At 37.4% G+C, this 18,004-nt stretch overlaps 1 protein-coding gene across 1 annotated transcript in view; it reads right to left on the minus strand.

Moving 5' to 3' along the window:
• The window catches only part of Top2b (DNA topoisomerase II beta), a 60,376-nt gene that overhangs the window by 28,281 nt on the left and 14,091 nt on the right, over positions 1-18,004 (minus strand). The window contains exons 2-11 of the mRNA NM_001100858.2: positions 15,124-15,279; positions 13,814-13,904; positions 12,489-12,552; positions 9,990-10,135; positions 8,887-8,984; positions 8,100-8,312; positions 4,763-4,936; positions 2,485-2,586; positions 2,265-2,402; positions 434-572 (exon numbers count right to left, since the gene is read on the minus strand). Of these exons, the coding sequence (NP_001094328.2) occupies positions 434-572; positions 2,265-2,402; positions 2,485-2,586; positions 4,763-4,936; positions 8,100-8,312; positions 8,887-8,984; positions 9,990-10,135; positions 12,489-12,552; positions 13,814-13,904; positions 15,124-15,279 (1,321 nt within the window). The remainder of the gene's footprint in view (positions 1-433; positions 573-2,264; positions 2,403-2,484; positions 2,587-4,762; positions 4,937-8,099; positions 8,313-8,886; positions 8,985-9,989; positions 10,136-12,488; positions 12,553-13,813; positions 13,905-15,123; positions 15,280-18,004) is intronic.

Below are 18,004 nucleotides of genomic sequence, written 5' to 3' on the forward strand. Positions count from 1 at the left end.
TTCTCTATGTATGTATGGTGTCTACGCACCCAAGCAGAGGCCACAGCAGGACATTAGCTGCTGTGCTCTGCTGCTCTCTATCTGATTACTAACCTTGAGACAGAGTCTTCACTAAACCTGAAGCGCACTGTGTCAGCAAGGATGACTGGCCAGCCAGCTTCAGAATCAACGTGCATCTACCCAGCCCCTGTCGTGCAGTGCTAGGGTTAACGGCACAGACAACCATGCCCAGCTTTGTATATGGGTGCTAGGGATTCAAACTTAGGTCCTCAACGTTTATACTGTCAGCACTCCTACCCACAGAATCATCCTCCTAATCCTATGTGAAGCAATTTCAATTACACTCTGAATAGAAAATCTTAGTCTAAATGAAAACTTTTCATAAGTAAATAAAGGTTAAACTTCAAATCCTAAAACTTGATTGGACTCTTACCAGCATCATTGGCATCATCCAGTTTGGGAATGCCTTTGATTTTGCTGTACTTTACTGAGGAGCACTTCTTATTCAGCTGAGTCTGAGCCTTAAATTTCACCCAGTTCAATATGCTTTCTACAATGCCACAATTAGAGGCCTTAAAAAAGAGAAATCAAGGATCAGCAGTATATAAAATAGTTCATAAGTTCATCTAAAATTTATACAACTGTCTATGACAGCTAGAATCCAGGCAGTTTGAAGACAAAATTAGAATGATTATAAGAGATTCTGGTAAGTTTTACTGAATGACAATAAACTGTACTATAGCTAGTTAGTCAAAGTAACTTACGCCACTATACACACAATGATCTAGAGTACTAAGACAAACAAGGAAAGTTCTGTAAACTTCATGAATATGAAGGTTCTAGTAAGGCTCTGATTACAAGTTAACATATTACTAATAGGAAAATCCAGACATCGACATCTCCAATACCCTTCCATTTAAAATGTGAAGCCTAAAACCCTATGAGAAAAAAAAATACTGATTATGAAAATCACATTAGGATAACTCAGAACCTCATGCAAATCTTCATTCTGCTAACAAAGGCCTCACCTAACACATTGTCTATCATTTAGAATGAATTGGTGTATGATAAGATGGCAAACTGTTTCCCTAATAAAGCTAAGTATCTTCAATTCCAATTCTTACAGCTTTTTAAAATCATCCTTAGTGATGTGTTTTTTAGGAAAATAGTTTTCTAGCCAGTTCAATGGAAAAAAAAATAACCTGTGCCAAATCTAGACTTGACTCACCTAAATAAAACAAAACAGTATCTATAACCAAGTCACCTGTAAGAGCAACTGTTATGGTGACAGAAGGCAATAACGTAATGTGAGCTCAGAACTCATTATAAATAATCTACAGGTTGCAAAGCTACAACCTAAAAAGCAAATTTACTTTTGCTTCTTATACCCTACCTTTGAAAACCCATTGGGACATAAAAACATATTCTCCATGACAACTGTACTCTATTCCCCCACCACACTATAAACTTTCAAAGGACAGGGGCAGAGGGGGTGGGTGGATGGCACACACAGACACACAATGTACGGATGGATATGGTACAGATAACTTCGGCTGGCTGATTACATGATTACATTCCCACTGCCCAACAACTGTAAAGGTGCCTCGCAGATATTTACTAATGTCTAACTGGTAGTACTACTAACAAGGAAGCCAAGAGAAATCCTGAGTGCTGTACAACAGGTTACAAGGAGCCAATACAATATATATAGTCCGTTGCTATAAAATTCAGTTACAAATTTAAGATTTATTATTTATTTGTACCCTCATCTTAGAAAAAATTCAAATGCAATGTGTAATAATGTGTAAATGCTACATTTTTATAGGATGTATATGTATCTACATTTATGTATATGTGTAGAATATGTGTATACACATACATATATGTGTGTGTGTGTATAGCAGAGTGTGTGTGTGTGTGTGTGTGCGCACGCATATGTAAAACGGTTTGAACAAAAGGAGAGAAAGATGAAGAGAGAAGGCTGTGAGGCTCTGCATGTCTGTTGATGGAGACTGAACCTTTGCAATGGCCAACTCAAAGCTAAGGCACTTAGTTATGTAACTCCACAAAACAGTTAATAGTTTAGTGAGACAATGTGTTCTATCGGCAGAATGAAACATATTAGCTCAAAGTATAAGCATGCCTATGGCCACAGTTACTATCTGTGATAAAAGAGAAAACTTAATCACAAATAAAATTAAAAAAAGAAAAACTCTTTACTCTGTTCTCAATAACTTTGGAACACTAATACAAGTTTAACTTACCGCTTTAAAGAACTTTTCTGACAGCTGGCATTTAGACCCAAAGCTCTTGGGCTGCAGAGTCATGTTTTCCTTAGTTTGAGAATCAAAGGTTGGATTTTCAATAAGACAATTAATAAAAACCCATATGTGGTTTTTAACCTGTGAAAAATACAATAAAATGGTTAACATTAAAACAGGCATGACGTGGTAATTTAGCGGAACACATAAAAGCATCACTTACTTGAAATGGCTTCACTGATACACCAGCTTTGTTCTTTTTCTTAACTACTTCAATCAGTTTACCAACAACTTGATCTACTACGTAATCCACGTGCCGTCCACCCTGCAGAGGAGGAGTACAGAACACAAAATATCCAGCGATTTGGTAGTGTCAGCATTACTTCTTATCTAGAGGAGTCTGAGACTGAAAATGATAGTGAGGTTCTAAAACGTCACAGTGCCAATAAGTTATCGTCTCTCATTTCCCTCATTCCACATCTCATACCGCACCTATGGTGTCTCCCAATACTCAAGACCAGTTCTCAGGTTATCTGAGCACCAAGGAATGTTCGGCAATGTAAGTGACATCACTCAGAGTTGGCATAGGTACCACATATTGACTAATGGCTCAGTCCCTCAGGATTGTCTTGAACTTTCAAATTCCCCTAAGCTACCTATGTAGCTGCATAACCAGAGAAACCCCATATCCCACTCTTAACAATCTGATGTTTAATAAAACCCAAGAACATATTTATACTTTACTTTCCTTTAATAGTTTATTATTATTAAAAAGATATTTTCCTAAGAGTGTCTTGCTAGATGTATAAACCGTTCTTAGGGCAGCCCCGTGCCCAGGATTGATGGCCAGCGCAGAACAGAGCAACGGCGTTCTTGGGGGTTCTTCCTCTGTATTTCACCTTACACGGTCTTTCGCACACGTGTTTGGTTTACAGTTTTGAGTTGTATGGGCTTCTCTGTGTGAGTGTGAACCTCTGCATCTATGTATGTTTCTTGTGCTTTTTCCTCAGCTATTTTTCCTCTGTTTATTTTGTCCTATTCCGGTTTGTTCATTTCTATCATATTCTATTTTACCTTTATTTTTTAGAAGGAAAAGGGGATGTGGATTAGGGTGGGAGAGGAAGTGAGAGGATCTGGGAGGAGATTGTGGAGAAGAAACTGTAATCAGAATATTTTGTAAGAAAAAAATCGATGTTCAATTTAAAAAGAAAAATAACAACAAAAACAACAAAGAAAGAACTCATAAAAAGTCAAATGGGCAACGAGTATAGATAAGACACAAGGAAAGCGAAGTCCACACAGCTTCCTGACCGTCTCCAGCAGCGCCACCCTCTCTCCCAGTACTACTGTGTCATTTAACCTGAGACCTCTCAGGACATCACTGCTTACAGTATTTTTGGTTGTATGTAAGTTTGTGCTAAATCCCCCAAGTTTTTTTTAAAAAAGGAACACAAACTACCTAACCAAGTTCCAACCCACTACTGGCGGGGTGGTTCTGCCAGGAGAACTACTACATTGCTGACCAGAGAGGCAATTTCCTCTCCCTAGGAATTCCTTGGAAGTGAGTTACAGAAATGCAACAGTGTCTGAGCACAGGAGACAAAGCCACACGCCATAGGGGGTAGCAAAGAAAAGCAGGACAAATAGAGGCCCCTGGTGCTCAATGGTCCTGTACAGAGTAGCAGCCTAACAGCACTCTCTTTTAGACGGAATTACCACTAGGTCCTGAGAGGAATGAGAGAGAAAAAAGGAAAACCTTTAAACCAAAAGGTTAACCTTTCAAAAATAAAGCTTTAAATCACTGCTCAACAGAACACAAACATCACTGGGATAAATTTCTGTTGTTGAAGAAAAGGATCAGGGATATTATTATTTTAAAAAAAAGAAAAGAAAAAACGTTAAAACATAAAGCTTAAACAAGAGTCACAAGTCACTGCTTTAAAGTAGTCACTGGCGTTTGCTTGCACTGCTCACTACTCACCATCAGGGACTCATCCTTTCAACTCCGTCATCCATTCACTCTCTCACTCACCTGGCAGAGTCTGGACTGAGGTCAGAGCCTTAGTCAGGTATGCTGAGTGAGTACTCTACCACTAGGCACACCACAGCCAATAAATGCTTCTGGGTAAGAAGAACTCAGTGTGATTTTGAAATTCAACAGCTACAGAAGGCTCAAGCTCCTTAAAATGCAAACCACATGTTTCACAGCCTGACTCCTCAGGAGCTCACTTAATATGTCTACCATACTCAAACCTCAGAATACAAACAAGGAACCGCATCAATCCACATTTCACAAAACATGTTCACTAATAAGCACTAAGTGCATTACCTTCTCAGCGTATACTTAAATATTTTAATACAACTATTTGATAAAATAACTTCTATTTTCATGAGTATATTTATATACCAAAGCCAGATATTTTTGCTGTTTTTGTTTATTTCATTGTTTAAAGTACTGTTTTAACAATAGCTTGGAAAACAAGAAGAATCTGGACACTTACTTTTGTAGTTGCAATACTATTCACAAAGCTGATCTGCTGGAAACCTTTTTCACTCAAGGTTAGACAAACATCCCATCTTTCATTTGCAAGTTCATGAATAACTTTGAGAGCGACCCCAGTTTCATCCAATTTGTCTTTCACATAAAGGTCTACATAGCTGCGAAATCCATTTACCTATTAATTTATAAAACAACGAACAGTTACAGCATAGAACCTGTGCTTAGTTACTTCTCTTACTTCCACTCTCACTTACAGCAGTTTTTACTCAAGACGCAAGCCATCAAGCATTCCACCGAGCATGCCCTCTTGATCTCTGTTCTGAGAGCATTCATTTGTGTGTGTTTGATAAACATGAGAAAACATGCCTAATATTTAGGGAAATTACATAATTTTTCAGAAAACTATTTTTTTTGTAAAGGACAAATGTTAACTTTCCAGTATAAGTTCAGACATGAGAAAAATTAAAGCAAAAGGCATCTGTATCCTATGGAAAACAGCTAACTAAATAAACTAACAAGTTTTCACAACTCCAAAAAGAACTTAGACTAGAAATAACTGCTATTCTGAAGTCTGTAGAGAGACGCATGCTAGAGAAAATCTCAGTACCTCAGCTTAACCAGAGCAGAGGTTTGATAGGATGGTAAATACCTTAAGACAGATGCTGTAACTAATTACTACTAGAAGGATGCAAGCACGGGAAGGAAACTTCTGGGCACGGTTGGGAGAAGCTCCTATCCAGCAAGCTTTCTGTCCTGGGCCCACATGAAGCCTTCACACGGAGAGAACAGGACGGGTCAAGAGAGGACACACTTGCCACCATGGTTCTGTCCAGGAGAAGGCAACAGCAGCCAGGGAGCATCCACCCAGCTTCCATTCTCTTACAGAAAGGAAACGAGACAGGGCCTGTCCTAATCTGTAGGTCAGTGGAGCCCAAGAAGCAGACTAAGGAAGACACTGGCAGAAAGCTGCCAGAGCTATGAAAAAACTTAAGAGCAAGTGAAACATCTCTGCCTGTGGAAAGATGTGAAACCAGCCTGTACAGAATAGGCTCAATGTGCAATTCAAGACTGAGTTTTAATCAGATATTAAAGAACTCATCTCTTGCATGCTACCCTAAGACTAATAAGCCTCTCATAGCAACAAAGCACAGGACACAAGCCATCTCTTCCAGGGAGCTCGAAGACACCAACAGTTAAAACTAGAAAGAAACAAACTTCAAACACTTGGAGAGATTAAGACCAGTCCAGTAACAAAGCCCATTTACCAGTGCCCACCACTATACACAAAACAAAGTCTTCCATAAATACTTTCAGGAATACCAAAATAAATTTTAAAAGTTGAAAATAAAGTAATTATGAGAAACATTGGTGAGGAGCACTTCTGCTCTCCCAGGGCACAGAGAGCCCAGGTTCAATTCTCAGACCATATAAAAGCTCACAACCATCAGTAACACATGTGGTGTACGAATATATATGCAAGCACAAAACTGTGTTTTTATATCCTAAATAAATAAATAAATAAATCCAGATTTTAAAAAAAATCTCAAATGTTGTAACGACACTATTGTTAGTACAATACTGTCTCTAGTGGGAAATGCATGCCACTTCAGTAGAGAGATGAAGTTCAAATAATAAAGAACAAAATGGAAATGCTAAAAGTCAAAAGCACAGAAGACGTAAGAAATGCTACCGACAGGGTCATCAGGAGAAAGTTGAAGGCACAGAGCAGAAGCTAAACAAATGAGACAGAATAAATAGCTCAGTACTGAAGGGCACACTAAGTCAGCAGTGTTTGTACACCAGAGGCAAGAGAAAGAATGGATCAGAGAGTTGACACGGTCACATCTAAAAACTTTCAAAATTTGTGACAAAACTGAAATAATAGACAGGGGCTTGAGAGACGACTTAGCGGTTAGGAGCACTGTCTGCTCTTCCAGATGGTGAGCTCAGTCCCCAGCAATCACTTGCCCTCTTCTGGCATGCATGTGTACATCCAGATAGAGCACTCATATACATAAAATAAATAATAAATATTTTTAAAGAAATGAAACAATAGAGACCAGATGCTCAAAGACATCTCACAGGATAAATGAAATAACGAACAAAACCACCACACACACAAGTACACATTAGCTGTATAAAATCCTCATGACAAAGGAAAAAGAAATATGTTAGCATTACCAAGAGAAGAATACAGAAAAACACATCACAGCAGATTTCTAATCATTCCATGCCAAGAAAGAATTGAGTAGAATCTTTACATGCTTAACAAAAATCACTGTCAACCCTCACAATCCTACTGAAAATATCCTTTAAAAGAGATGAAAAAAATTCAGGACTTTCTCAAACAATAACAGGGAATAAATTGCCAGATGTTGCACAAGACAAGTTAAAGAAAACCCTCAAGCAGAACTGTAGACTACATAAAAACTCAAAACTGCGATGAATGGGCCCTGTGCGTAATTAACTGCAAGTTCTCAGGAGGCTGAGGCAGGAGGGCTGCTTGAGCCTAGGAGTCACAGGTCAGCCAAGACAACACAGCCACCAAAACAAGACAGCAACAAACAACAAAAACATGTATCTGCAAGCACACTTGTGTATACATCTTGGAAACTGAAAACTGTACGAATATTTCTTCTGCCTCCTTTTCTTCCCCACATGATGATTATAATCTATATAAATAGGGCAAAATGTCTTGGGCTTGGGAGACAGTTCAGTGAGTAAAACACTTGGAATAAAAACAGAGGCCTTGAGTCAAATTCCCCAGAGCCAAAATAAAGCCAGGCATAGCAGCACACATCCTCAATCCCAGTGATCCTACTGAAAACTGGGGCAGAGGCAGGAGAACCCCCAGCATGCCTGGCACATGCTGCACAGTGAGGCAGTGAGGACAGCAAAGGAACCTGTCTCAAACAAGATGGAGGGAGGGCCAACAGCCGAAGCATCTTCTGTATCCTCTGACCTTCAGATACATAGCATGGCATACACACATACACACACACACACACACACACACACACACACACACACACACACACACACACAATGTCTAGTAGCAATGACAAGGAGTAGAAGGGGGACCTGGGGGTTGCAGACTTATGAAGTCCCTTAGCTTTATTCCTAAAAAGATTTCAAAGCATAAGATGAGAGAGATTCATTGTTTGAAAGATTAGAGGACAGAAGAACATATACAAGAAATAGAAATTATCATCACTTTAAAATAGTAATCATTTAAACGCACCAGTTAAATAAAGTCAGACAAGATTTAAAAAGCAAGGTGCAACTATCTGCAGTCTACAAAATAACAACACTATTAAATTATTTTCCAAGACACTTACAGGCAACTTCTTGCCATTGAACATGACCTTGACGCCTTTGCAGGAACCAGCTAAATCGTATGCCCTTCTGGTCATGAGGGCCACAATGTCCTTGTCAAGTTTTTCCATCTTAAACTTGGCTAGATCTGGCTGGAATGTTATGCATGTATAATCTTCCCCATCAAAATGTTTGATTTTGGCTTCAGAAGTCTTCATCATATTATTCATCCATGTCTTTAAAAGAAAATATACACAAGTATTTCTTTAATGCTTCTAACTTTTGTAACACAAAGAATCAGCTCACACAAAAAAAAATTATTTACCACGCATTTTTACTTTCCAACCTCATAACAAAACACCTTGAAACTGATTAATATTAAAATCAAATATAATTACATGAAGGTTGGTAATAAAAATAAACAGCACAGCTTTTATACAAAGGCAGTGAAGTATCTTTCACATTCAACACGCCCATGGATTTTTATAAAAGTAAACAGACATGTTTATTTGATAATATTATTTTGGCATATTTAAAATTCAGAATGCTTTCCAAAGGCCTGCCGCCATTTCTTACATATGAACCTGATCACTCAGAGGAATTTTCCTGCATGTTTAAGTGGTTGCATCTGCTAAATAAAGCCTCCTGCCTTAGGACACATAAAATCTCCTAGACATTCTTCCTTCTCTTTGGCAACTTGCTTAATACTTTTAATCAAACACAAAAAGTTATACCTAAATTTCTATTATCTAAGCAAAACAATAAAACATTTTTAAAGAAATTTTAAAAATGGCCATGTCTTTTTCATACCTGCTTAAAACTATGTTTGTATTCTTTGCAAGCCGTTTCTACTGTAAACTTTGTACTAAAAATATTACAAAGTTTTGCACCATAACCATTACGGCCTCCTGAAAAACAAGTCAAATATGAAATTTTTAGTTAGAGTTATTTTAATGGAAGTTTATTAACTTACCTATCACAGAGCAAGTTTCACATAAAACAGTTCTATTCATTGTCTCATTTTCTCAAGTACTATGTTTGTACATTTTTATATTAAAAATATTAGAACTTAGTAATATAATATAGATACTATATAACATACAATATAGTATCATTAAAACATTTGTGATAACTTTCATGATTTAAGAAAAATAAGCCTAGTACTTTATAACACAGTAAGTATATGTGAGTATGAAATCTAAATTTCCTAACAAAGTCACCTCATTTATATCAACTTCTCAGGGCTCTGTACTTTAAAAAAGTTAGCAACCTACTGAGGTAAAATATTTTTCCGAAGTACCTTATATACAAAGTCCTTTTTTCTCTCTTGATCCACTTAAGGAAAAGAGTTAAGGTCTTTTATTTTCAAAAGCTCTGTAGCAAGAGCTACAGAGTCGGCTGAGTCCTAAAGAGCATTCAGGTTCAATTCCCAGCACCCACATGGCAGAAGCTCACGTCCATCTGAAACTGCAGTTCCAGGACAACTGACAAGCTCTTCTGGCCTCTGCAGGAACCAGGCACACGCATGGTGCACAAACATACACGTAGGCAAAATACCCATACATATAGAATGAAATATGAAAAATGTGAAAAATATGTGTGTGTATATATATATAAAACAGTTAGGTACCATAGGATTATGATCTAAATCAAAATCCAAACTGTCAGTTAGATTAGAATTCCAGCAATTTTTTTAATTCCAGCAACTTTATTCTAAAGTCTGTATATTACCCAATTTTTAAGATGATACTATTAAAACTATATAATCAAAAGAGATAATAGATTTTTTTAAAAATATTAATCTTAAAGATTTTCTCACAATGAAACTTTATATGAGATGTTTTAAGAAATGGGATCTTAGTAATTACATAAGAAAAGTGATACTTATCAATCAAAATCCATTCAGACTTTACCTGTAACTTTTTTCTCATCATCATCATAATTACTCGATGTTAAAAGCTGTCCAAAAATTAAAGCAGGAACATAAACTTTCTCTACTTTGTGTTCTACTACTGGAATGCCTTTTCCATTATTCCAAATGCTTATAATATTAGATTCACTGCAAATACATAAGAAAAATTTAAAACTTAAAATTAAACATGTTAATTTACAAAAAAATATTGAACTGTAAAATAAGTCTGAATGGTTGCAGCAAGATATAAGTCAGTGTCAATTGGGAAATAACGATATAGCTTGATAAAAACAAGTACTTCAGTATTAGAGATATAACTCATGTTAGGATCAATAAGATCTGCAAGATATGACCACAACGTTTCTTAGAATAAACCTTTCTCAATCTCCAGGGCAAATGGATGGAACTAGAAAATAACATCCTGAGTGAGGTAACCCAATCACCAAAGAACACACATGTTATGTACTCACTGATAAGTGGATATTATCCCAAAAGCTCGGAATACCCATGATACCGCTTACAGATCACATGAAGGTCAAGAAAAAGGAAGAGTGAAGTGTGGATGCCTCAATCCTACTAGGAGGTGGGACAAAATAATCATAGGAGGTTGAGGGCGGGAGGGACATGGGAGGAAGAGAGAAAGGGGGGCGTGGGCAGGATTAGGTGTGGGAGGAGACAGACAAGATATGCAGAGGGTTAGGAAATTGAACAGAAGTGTGTAGCAATGGGGGATGGGGAACAGGGGTAGCCACCAGAAAGTCCCAGATGCCAGAAAAGCAAGAGGCTCCCAGGATGCAACAGGGATGAGATTAGCTGAAATGCCCAACAAAGGGGAGGGAACCTGTAGAGACCATATCAAGAGGTTAGGCATCCCCCTGGTTGACAGATGGGGACACCCACCCTTCACAAAACTTTATCCCAGAATTCCTCCTGTCTAAAGGAAATACTGGGATAAAAAGGGAGCAGAGACTGAAGGAAAGGCCATCCAGAGACTGCCCCACCTGGGGATCCTTCCCATATGCAGCCACCAAACCCAGTCACTATTGGGGATGTCAAGAAGTGCTTGCTAAGAGGTGCCTGATATAGCTGTCTCCTGAGAGGCTCTGCCAGAGCTCTACTGATACAGATGAGGATGGTTACAGCCAACCATTGGACTGAGCACAGGGACCCCAATGGAGGAGTTAGAGAAAAGACTGAAGGAGCTGAAGGGGTTTGCAACTCCATAGGAAGAACAACAATATCAACCAACCAGACCCCCCAGAGCTCCCAGGGACTAAACCGCCAAAAAGTACACATGAGGGGACCCATGGCCCCAGCTGCATATGTAGCAGAGGATGGCATTTGTCTGGCATCCATGGGAGGGGAGTCCCTTGGTCCTGTGAAAGCTTGATGCTCCAGTGTAGGGGAACGCCAGGTGGAAGTGGTGGGTGGGAGAGCACCCTCATAGAAGCAGAGGGGTAGGATAGGGGGTTTCTGGAGGGGAAACTTACAAGGACGATAACATTTGAAATGTAAATAAATACAATACCAATAAAAAAAATTTTTTAAGAGTAAAAAGGAGGCACAGTTTTAAAAGAAGCCATTAGGCATGATTCTCTCTGCTGCATTTTGGCAGAGCAAATAAAGCCAATGATTACTACCATTTTAATTTTCCAACTATCTGTTACAGCTATACAATATATACAAAAAAGGCACAAGCAGTCTAAAATGTATCCCTTTCTCACTTATATTTTGTGTGTTGAAAATCAGTGTCATAAATTAACTTTAAAGGCTTTTAAATATATTTCTAAATCTTTTTAATTTAAATTCTAAATCTTTTAAATTTTCTATCATAAAACTATTAGTTTCTACCATGAATGGTAATGGACAAAGGCCACTAACTAGCAATAAACCCTTGATGTAGGCAGTAACTTAGATAAATAAAAATTCACCTATTATATTGCTTTGAGAAGTGAGATGAACATTCAAGAGTATATGAGTAAGATTTTCAGAGACACAGATACAAACTGAATACCAAAAACTGCCTTAAAAAGCTAACTAGTTGAACATGTGATAGGCATTCTATAATACCCAGCACTATTCAATTTATTAAGTACGCCATATAAAATGAAAAGAGCTAAATTCAAAACATGAAAAATGAATTTATCTCAGAAAGCCCAGAATAACACTAACATCCTGAACACTCCACATCCTGGAAAGAAAAAAAAAACTAAGAGAAGATGAATAAGTTCTCTTAACTGAAACGGAACCAACAAAGAAAATGGTCAAGCAGGTGCCCTGTGAGGAATGAGCACAAAGGACAGAAAGGAAAGAAGGTAACCAAGTCCAAAGCAGAGGAAGACAGTAAAGCCACAGAGCCATGTACATGGTCAACACATATACATATGGTCAACACACTTGATCATAAACAACACATATACATACGATCAACACATCTGATCATAAACGGGGGATTGCCTGAATAAAACAACACATAAAATTAAGTTTGAAATATACTTACGGATCAATAGAAACCTTAATACAGGTCATGTTCTTATCCCTCTGCTTGTTGTCAGCAGCATTGACTACAAGATTAAAGCATCACAGTGAGTGATGGAGCACAGGGTCATATCAGCTGATGCACAACTACATGTACATCCCAACTTAGTAGTAACATCTACAAGTGGTAACAGTCGGTCACTGTTAACTTCAACTATAAACATACTGTTTGATAAATTAAACTACATAATTCCAAATTACACACACACACACACACACACACACACACACACGGTAGGGAGTGTTTATTGACCTACAAATATAAAAAAAAAACCAAAAATCTACTTAAAAGTAAAACATATAGTTTACTTTATATCTTAGTGACAAGTCTTAGTGACCTTGTCTTAATCTCCTTTAACAAACTAATGATTTTATATGCAGATTAAACTAGGTTTTTTCACTGAAGTCTTGTTTTAACTGGTCTTTAATGCCCTTATGATTCAAATTTCTAAATCTTAAACTAATTATAAAAATACTTTGTATAACTCATATCGCAAAAGCTTACAAGCAAAGACCCTCACTTTCCAAATTAAAAGACCATGTACTAGCCCTAAAATAACAGAGGCCAGCGCACAACCAGGCTGACTCCATCACTTTTCTGAAGGACTCACAGGAAGAAACTCAGATCGACAGAGTTAGTCTAATAAACCTCAAACTATATTAGTGAGCTGAGCAGAGAATTTCTAGGAAGTCAGGCCAAGGCTAAAAGCATTTACAAGGCGTAAGCATTGCCTGGGTCAATTACTTCACTGTAATTGCCTTACTCACAGGATTAGGAAGGACACAGAAGCTACTAAACTAAACTGCCCAACAGAAACACCTAATCACTGGGTGAGAAAACTACATTTACATGTCCAACCTCCAACTCACACAATCTACCAAGGTCAGGCCTTGCAGTGTCTCTATATAACATGCTTCCTGAATAACCTGATACAATAAAACCCAGATGAGGATGTGGGCTCTCTGTGGAATTATGAATACAACAAAGTAGCTTTGCACATGAAAAAACATCAGGAAAACACTAGGAAGCAAAGAAATACAAAACTATTACAGCTGCAAAGCATTTGTCTGAAGAACATCTAACACATATTTATTATCAATCAATATTATTTATGTTAATATTATCTATATACAATAAATTATTGGTATTTCATATACTAGCATATATAGTAAAATAAAAGCCAGCAAAATACTTTATAAAATTACACTGCAAAACTTACTTAGTATGTACATGGTCAATACACTGATAGAAATACATGCACAAATACATGCTAAGTAAGTACTCACCCAAAATTTCATCAAAGATCTTGTATAAGCCCGGAACAAAGGTAACCTCTCTGCAGTTCATGCCTACATCTTCGTCATACACCCACATTAACTGTGTTAAGAGAAGGATTCGAAAACAGTTTTACAGCATGAACTCCTAACTCCGATTTTACACAGCAGAAACCTGCATTGTCCACAAGGTATGGTGGTGCATGTACATCTGTAATCTTCACACTCAGAGAAGAGAGAGCTGCCACAACTGAGGTCAGTCTGGCCTACATGTAAATTAACGTTAGTCAGAACTACAAAGTAAAACCCAGTCTCAAAAAACAGACAGACAAAACAAAACAAAATTAAATACAAACAAACAGAACCAAACAATCCATATTGTCGGTTACTCTATTTAAAACAGGCATTCAGAGTAAAGCTAAAGGTAAGGTCATAGTCTCACAATGAACTTAAGTAACTAAAATTGAAAAGTTGTACAAGTTGCACTGTTTGTATTTTATTCACACATAAGGTCAGCTTTAACATGAGGCTCTAACCCAGTAACAGTTTGTGCTGAGCCATGGGTAAGGCCCTGGGTTCGATCCCCAGTGTCCAGCAAAACACCTCTGACTTCATTTTCTCTGACAGTTTCATAAAGCAGAGGTTAGGAGTCCTAATTCTAACACTTCTACAGCAGATGGGGACCCCAGATCAAATTCCTAAGGCCCAGAAATCTCTGTTTTCTGTCAAGAACTATGAATCATTAGAAATAATACTATGTAATGTTTAAAATTATTTTTTAAAAAAGCTATTTACTTTATACTCTCACTTCATAATTTATGCTTCTTCTATAGAAAAAAAATTAGCAGGGTAAACCAATAAAAGCCTGATTTTGAACTTCCCAAAACTGTTAAGTCAAGCAGGGTATACGTAAGCCAAGAGCACAGTAAACATAAGTAAATCAGTTCTATAAGGCATCACTAATGTAAACCACAGTATACACTATGTTGAACTTTTAACAAATTCTTAAGGCATCGTTTTATTCTACACTTCTGTATTCTGATGTCCTTATCTCCATAAAGTGATGAACAGATTTCCATTTCTCTGAGGTCTCTCTCAAAGTTCATTTTGGTTTTTGTTTGTTTGTTTTTCTTTTGGTATGAGTTTCAGGCCCGGAGTCCTGTGCATTATGAGCTGTATCTTAGCTCCTCTGTCCTTCTTAATCATGACATAAACAAACATGAGGTCACACACTTACGAACTAATAACCATAACTTTATTAAGATATTTAAAAAGAAGATATGCATATCCCCTAATCTCAATCAATTTTAGCAAGTAATTACCTGTGTCAGTGGTTCCACTGATCCAATGTATGTATCAGGACGAAGGAGAATATGCTCCAGTTGGGTCTTCTTCTGGTACACTCTCTCAACAGACAACTTCTTGGAAGAATCATTTTTGTTCGCTGTCTCCAACTCTTCCTTTTTTGCAGCATTGTTCTGATAAAAAAAAAAAAAGAGTCCAAATTAACCAAAAAATCAAATTTAAATATCCTAAAGCAAGAGGCAAACAAAAATGTGTATGGACACATGACATGGTACCCATCTTTCAGTCTCACCAATGTCCAAGTTCTAAAGGCCACTGTTAACTACTACTAGCACTTAGCCAGCCTGGTTATTATAAAATAATCAGGATTAGGAGAGCAGGAGCCACCTCTCTAAGATATTAAGGTACTGTTTTGTGTTCCGCAAGATTTCCTAAAGGACTTAGGTTGCAGTCAGGTTACAGAATCAGAATAAAAACTGAATGGCTATGAGGGTCACACAAACCAGTCTACGTAGTTAATAAATACAATAGTTATAAAGTCCTCAAGTTGCTCATCTTAGTAGATCATGTCAGTTTCAGTTCAGGATGACCCGATACAAAAGCACCTGCAGAATCATTCCTCTGCCAGTTCCAAGGATATAGAGCTAAGTATCATGGTAATGGTAACCACTCCTACAACAGCTGAGAACCAAATCAAATTCCTCACAGCAACAGAGAGAGCACTTCCTTCTAGATTCCCCAATGCTGATTAATATGGTATCTTATTAATAAAAGAAATTAGAATGGCCTATTTTCAGTTTCTTAACATAAACATAACACCATGTCTTAAATTACATCTTTAAAATGTCATTATATATGTTGCAAAATAAAAATGTATGCTTTCCAAGTAATCTAAAGAACAATATCAAAATAAGACTTGTAACAGAAAAACCTCAGGGAATTCAAATATTAAGTGTAATTTCTCAAGGTCTTGAATATTTTATATATATATATCTATATGTATATTTATATGTATATATATTTATATGTTTATATATAGCACTTAATGTTTCAAATACAAATTTTACTGATTTTTGCTATAGTCATATTTTCTTTCATTTATACACTTATCCATGAATAGTGCTAATTCACTTAAAAATAGTTTTGTACAAAAGAAAATAATTATTCCATAAGGTTTTCATATTCTATTTTTGTCAAGAGTCTGATGATAAACTAAATGGCCAGAAAGATAAACTGTACTTTTAAAGTACCAGTTCCCAAATTACTAATAATGTTCTCTGCTATTTCAATGTTTATAGAAATAAACTATTTTAAAAATGGGCCCTGTGATGGGATTGTCAGTTTGATAGGATGTAAGATTACCTAGAAGACAAGCCTTGTGGGCGCATCTGTGAGGATGTCTTAAGAACAGTCTAACAAAAATGGAAAAGAGCTGCCCTGACTGTGAAAAGCATATGTAAAGTCAATAGACTAAAAGGAAATCACCAGCAGATATCTCTACGCTTCCTGAATGCACATGTAATATGTAATATGACCAGCTCACAGTACGTCCTGGTCCCTTAGTTAGAGCCACTCTCACGCCTTGTCTTCCCCTCTAAACTGCCCAAAGTAACCCCATTTTGTCCAGATTTTAAGCAACTTCTCCCAACTGCGAACCTTCTCATGCAGCTGCAGCTACCGTTTTGGGTGGTCCACAACATAAACAAACTGTTCTGGTCAACTAAACTGAACCCTCCAACTCTAATCTCTGTCCTCTTCAAGTTTTTCCTCAGGTATTTTACCACAGCAAATAGAGGAGTAATAACCTCTGCAGGTTCAGAATAGTTAGAACAAAGATCATAATGACTAAAATCATTCTCTAACTACTTTAGAATGTGCGACCTACCAACTAAAGGAAGGTAACCGTCTATCAATAGCTTAGAAAGACGTCTGAAAGTACATGATTGTTGGCACAAAGACTGCAAACCGATAACAAGCACCCAGGGAAAAAACTTTCCATCAAGTTTATTTCTCTAAAACAAACATCAAAATAAAATATTTTCAAGATTGACTCAACCTGAAGTTAGTGTCTACATAATTTAGATTTCAAAAGTTGCTTTAGGAGTTTTTGCTAAAGTAAATTGGCATCTGGAGATAGACAACAGGGATAAAGCCCTGCCTCAAAACATTTTCAACAGTTTAACAACATTCCTGCACCTTCTTAACCAATGGTTACCACCTCACCCTCCCCTTCTACCTACTCCCAAATGACTATAAGAGAAAAAGAGATATGAATCTCCCAAAGTCCTATCAAGTTAAAAGAATTGTCATCCTTGCTAAGATGAGACCTTAAGAATCAGAAGACATAGTGTAATGTCAACAAGATTGAAGATTAGGAAACTTCAAACCCCTTCCCCACCGAAACACAGACTAAACTGTAATATATGAACCATTCATCCTTGTAAGAAATCTAGAAACTGCTTAAGAGGTCCTGTCCCTTGGGTAAAAAAACCCAAAACCTCATCCAAGCCCAGGAGCCTTCTGAGCAAGGCAGAACTGGGAGGAAATGCGACTTCTTTCCCTGAGTAGACCGCTAAAGAAAAAGTAGAGGAGCTACCACAAGGACTGATTGCTGTCTTGAATCTAAGCAAGCACTGGCATCGGTTGCTCAACTGAGAACAAAGGAAATCAGAATGATCTGGTCCAGCACCCAGAGTCTGCAGTTCTAGGGATAGACATTAGGTGGAGCTCTAGTACCATGGCATATTACAGAATGTGTGAGAGGACCCAGTAGGGCAGAGTTGCCAGACTATTCCCTAAATAAAGATACAGACAAAGCTCTTCAGTGAACAAGTCCAGTGAAGTTACAACCCTAGAAATGGTTTGCCATGTCTCCTGACTCTAAATGGACTAAATAGC

This window comes from Rattus norvegicus, chromosome 15 (assembly GCF_036323735.1).
Source record: "Rattus norvegicus strain BN/NHsdMcwi chromosome 15, GRCr8, whole genome shotgun sequence".
NCBI lineage: Eukaryota > Metazoa > Chordata > Mammalia > Rodentia > Muridae > Rattus > Rattus norvegicus.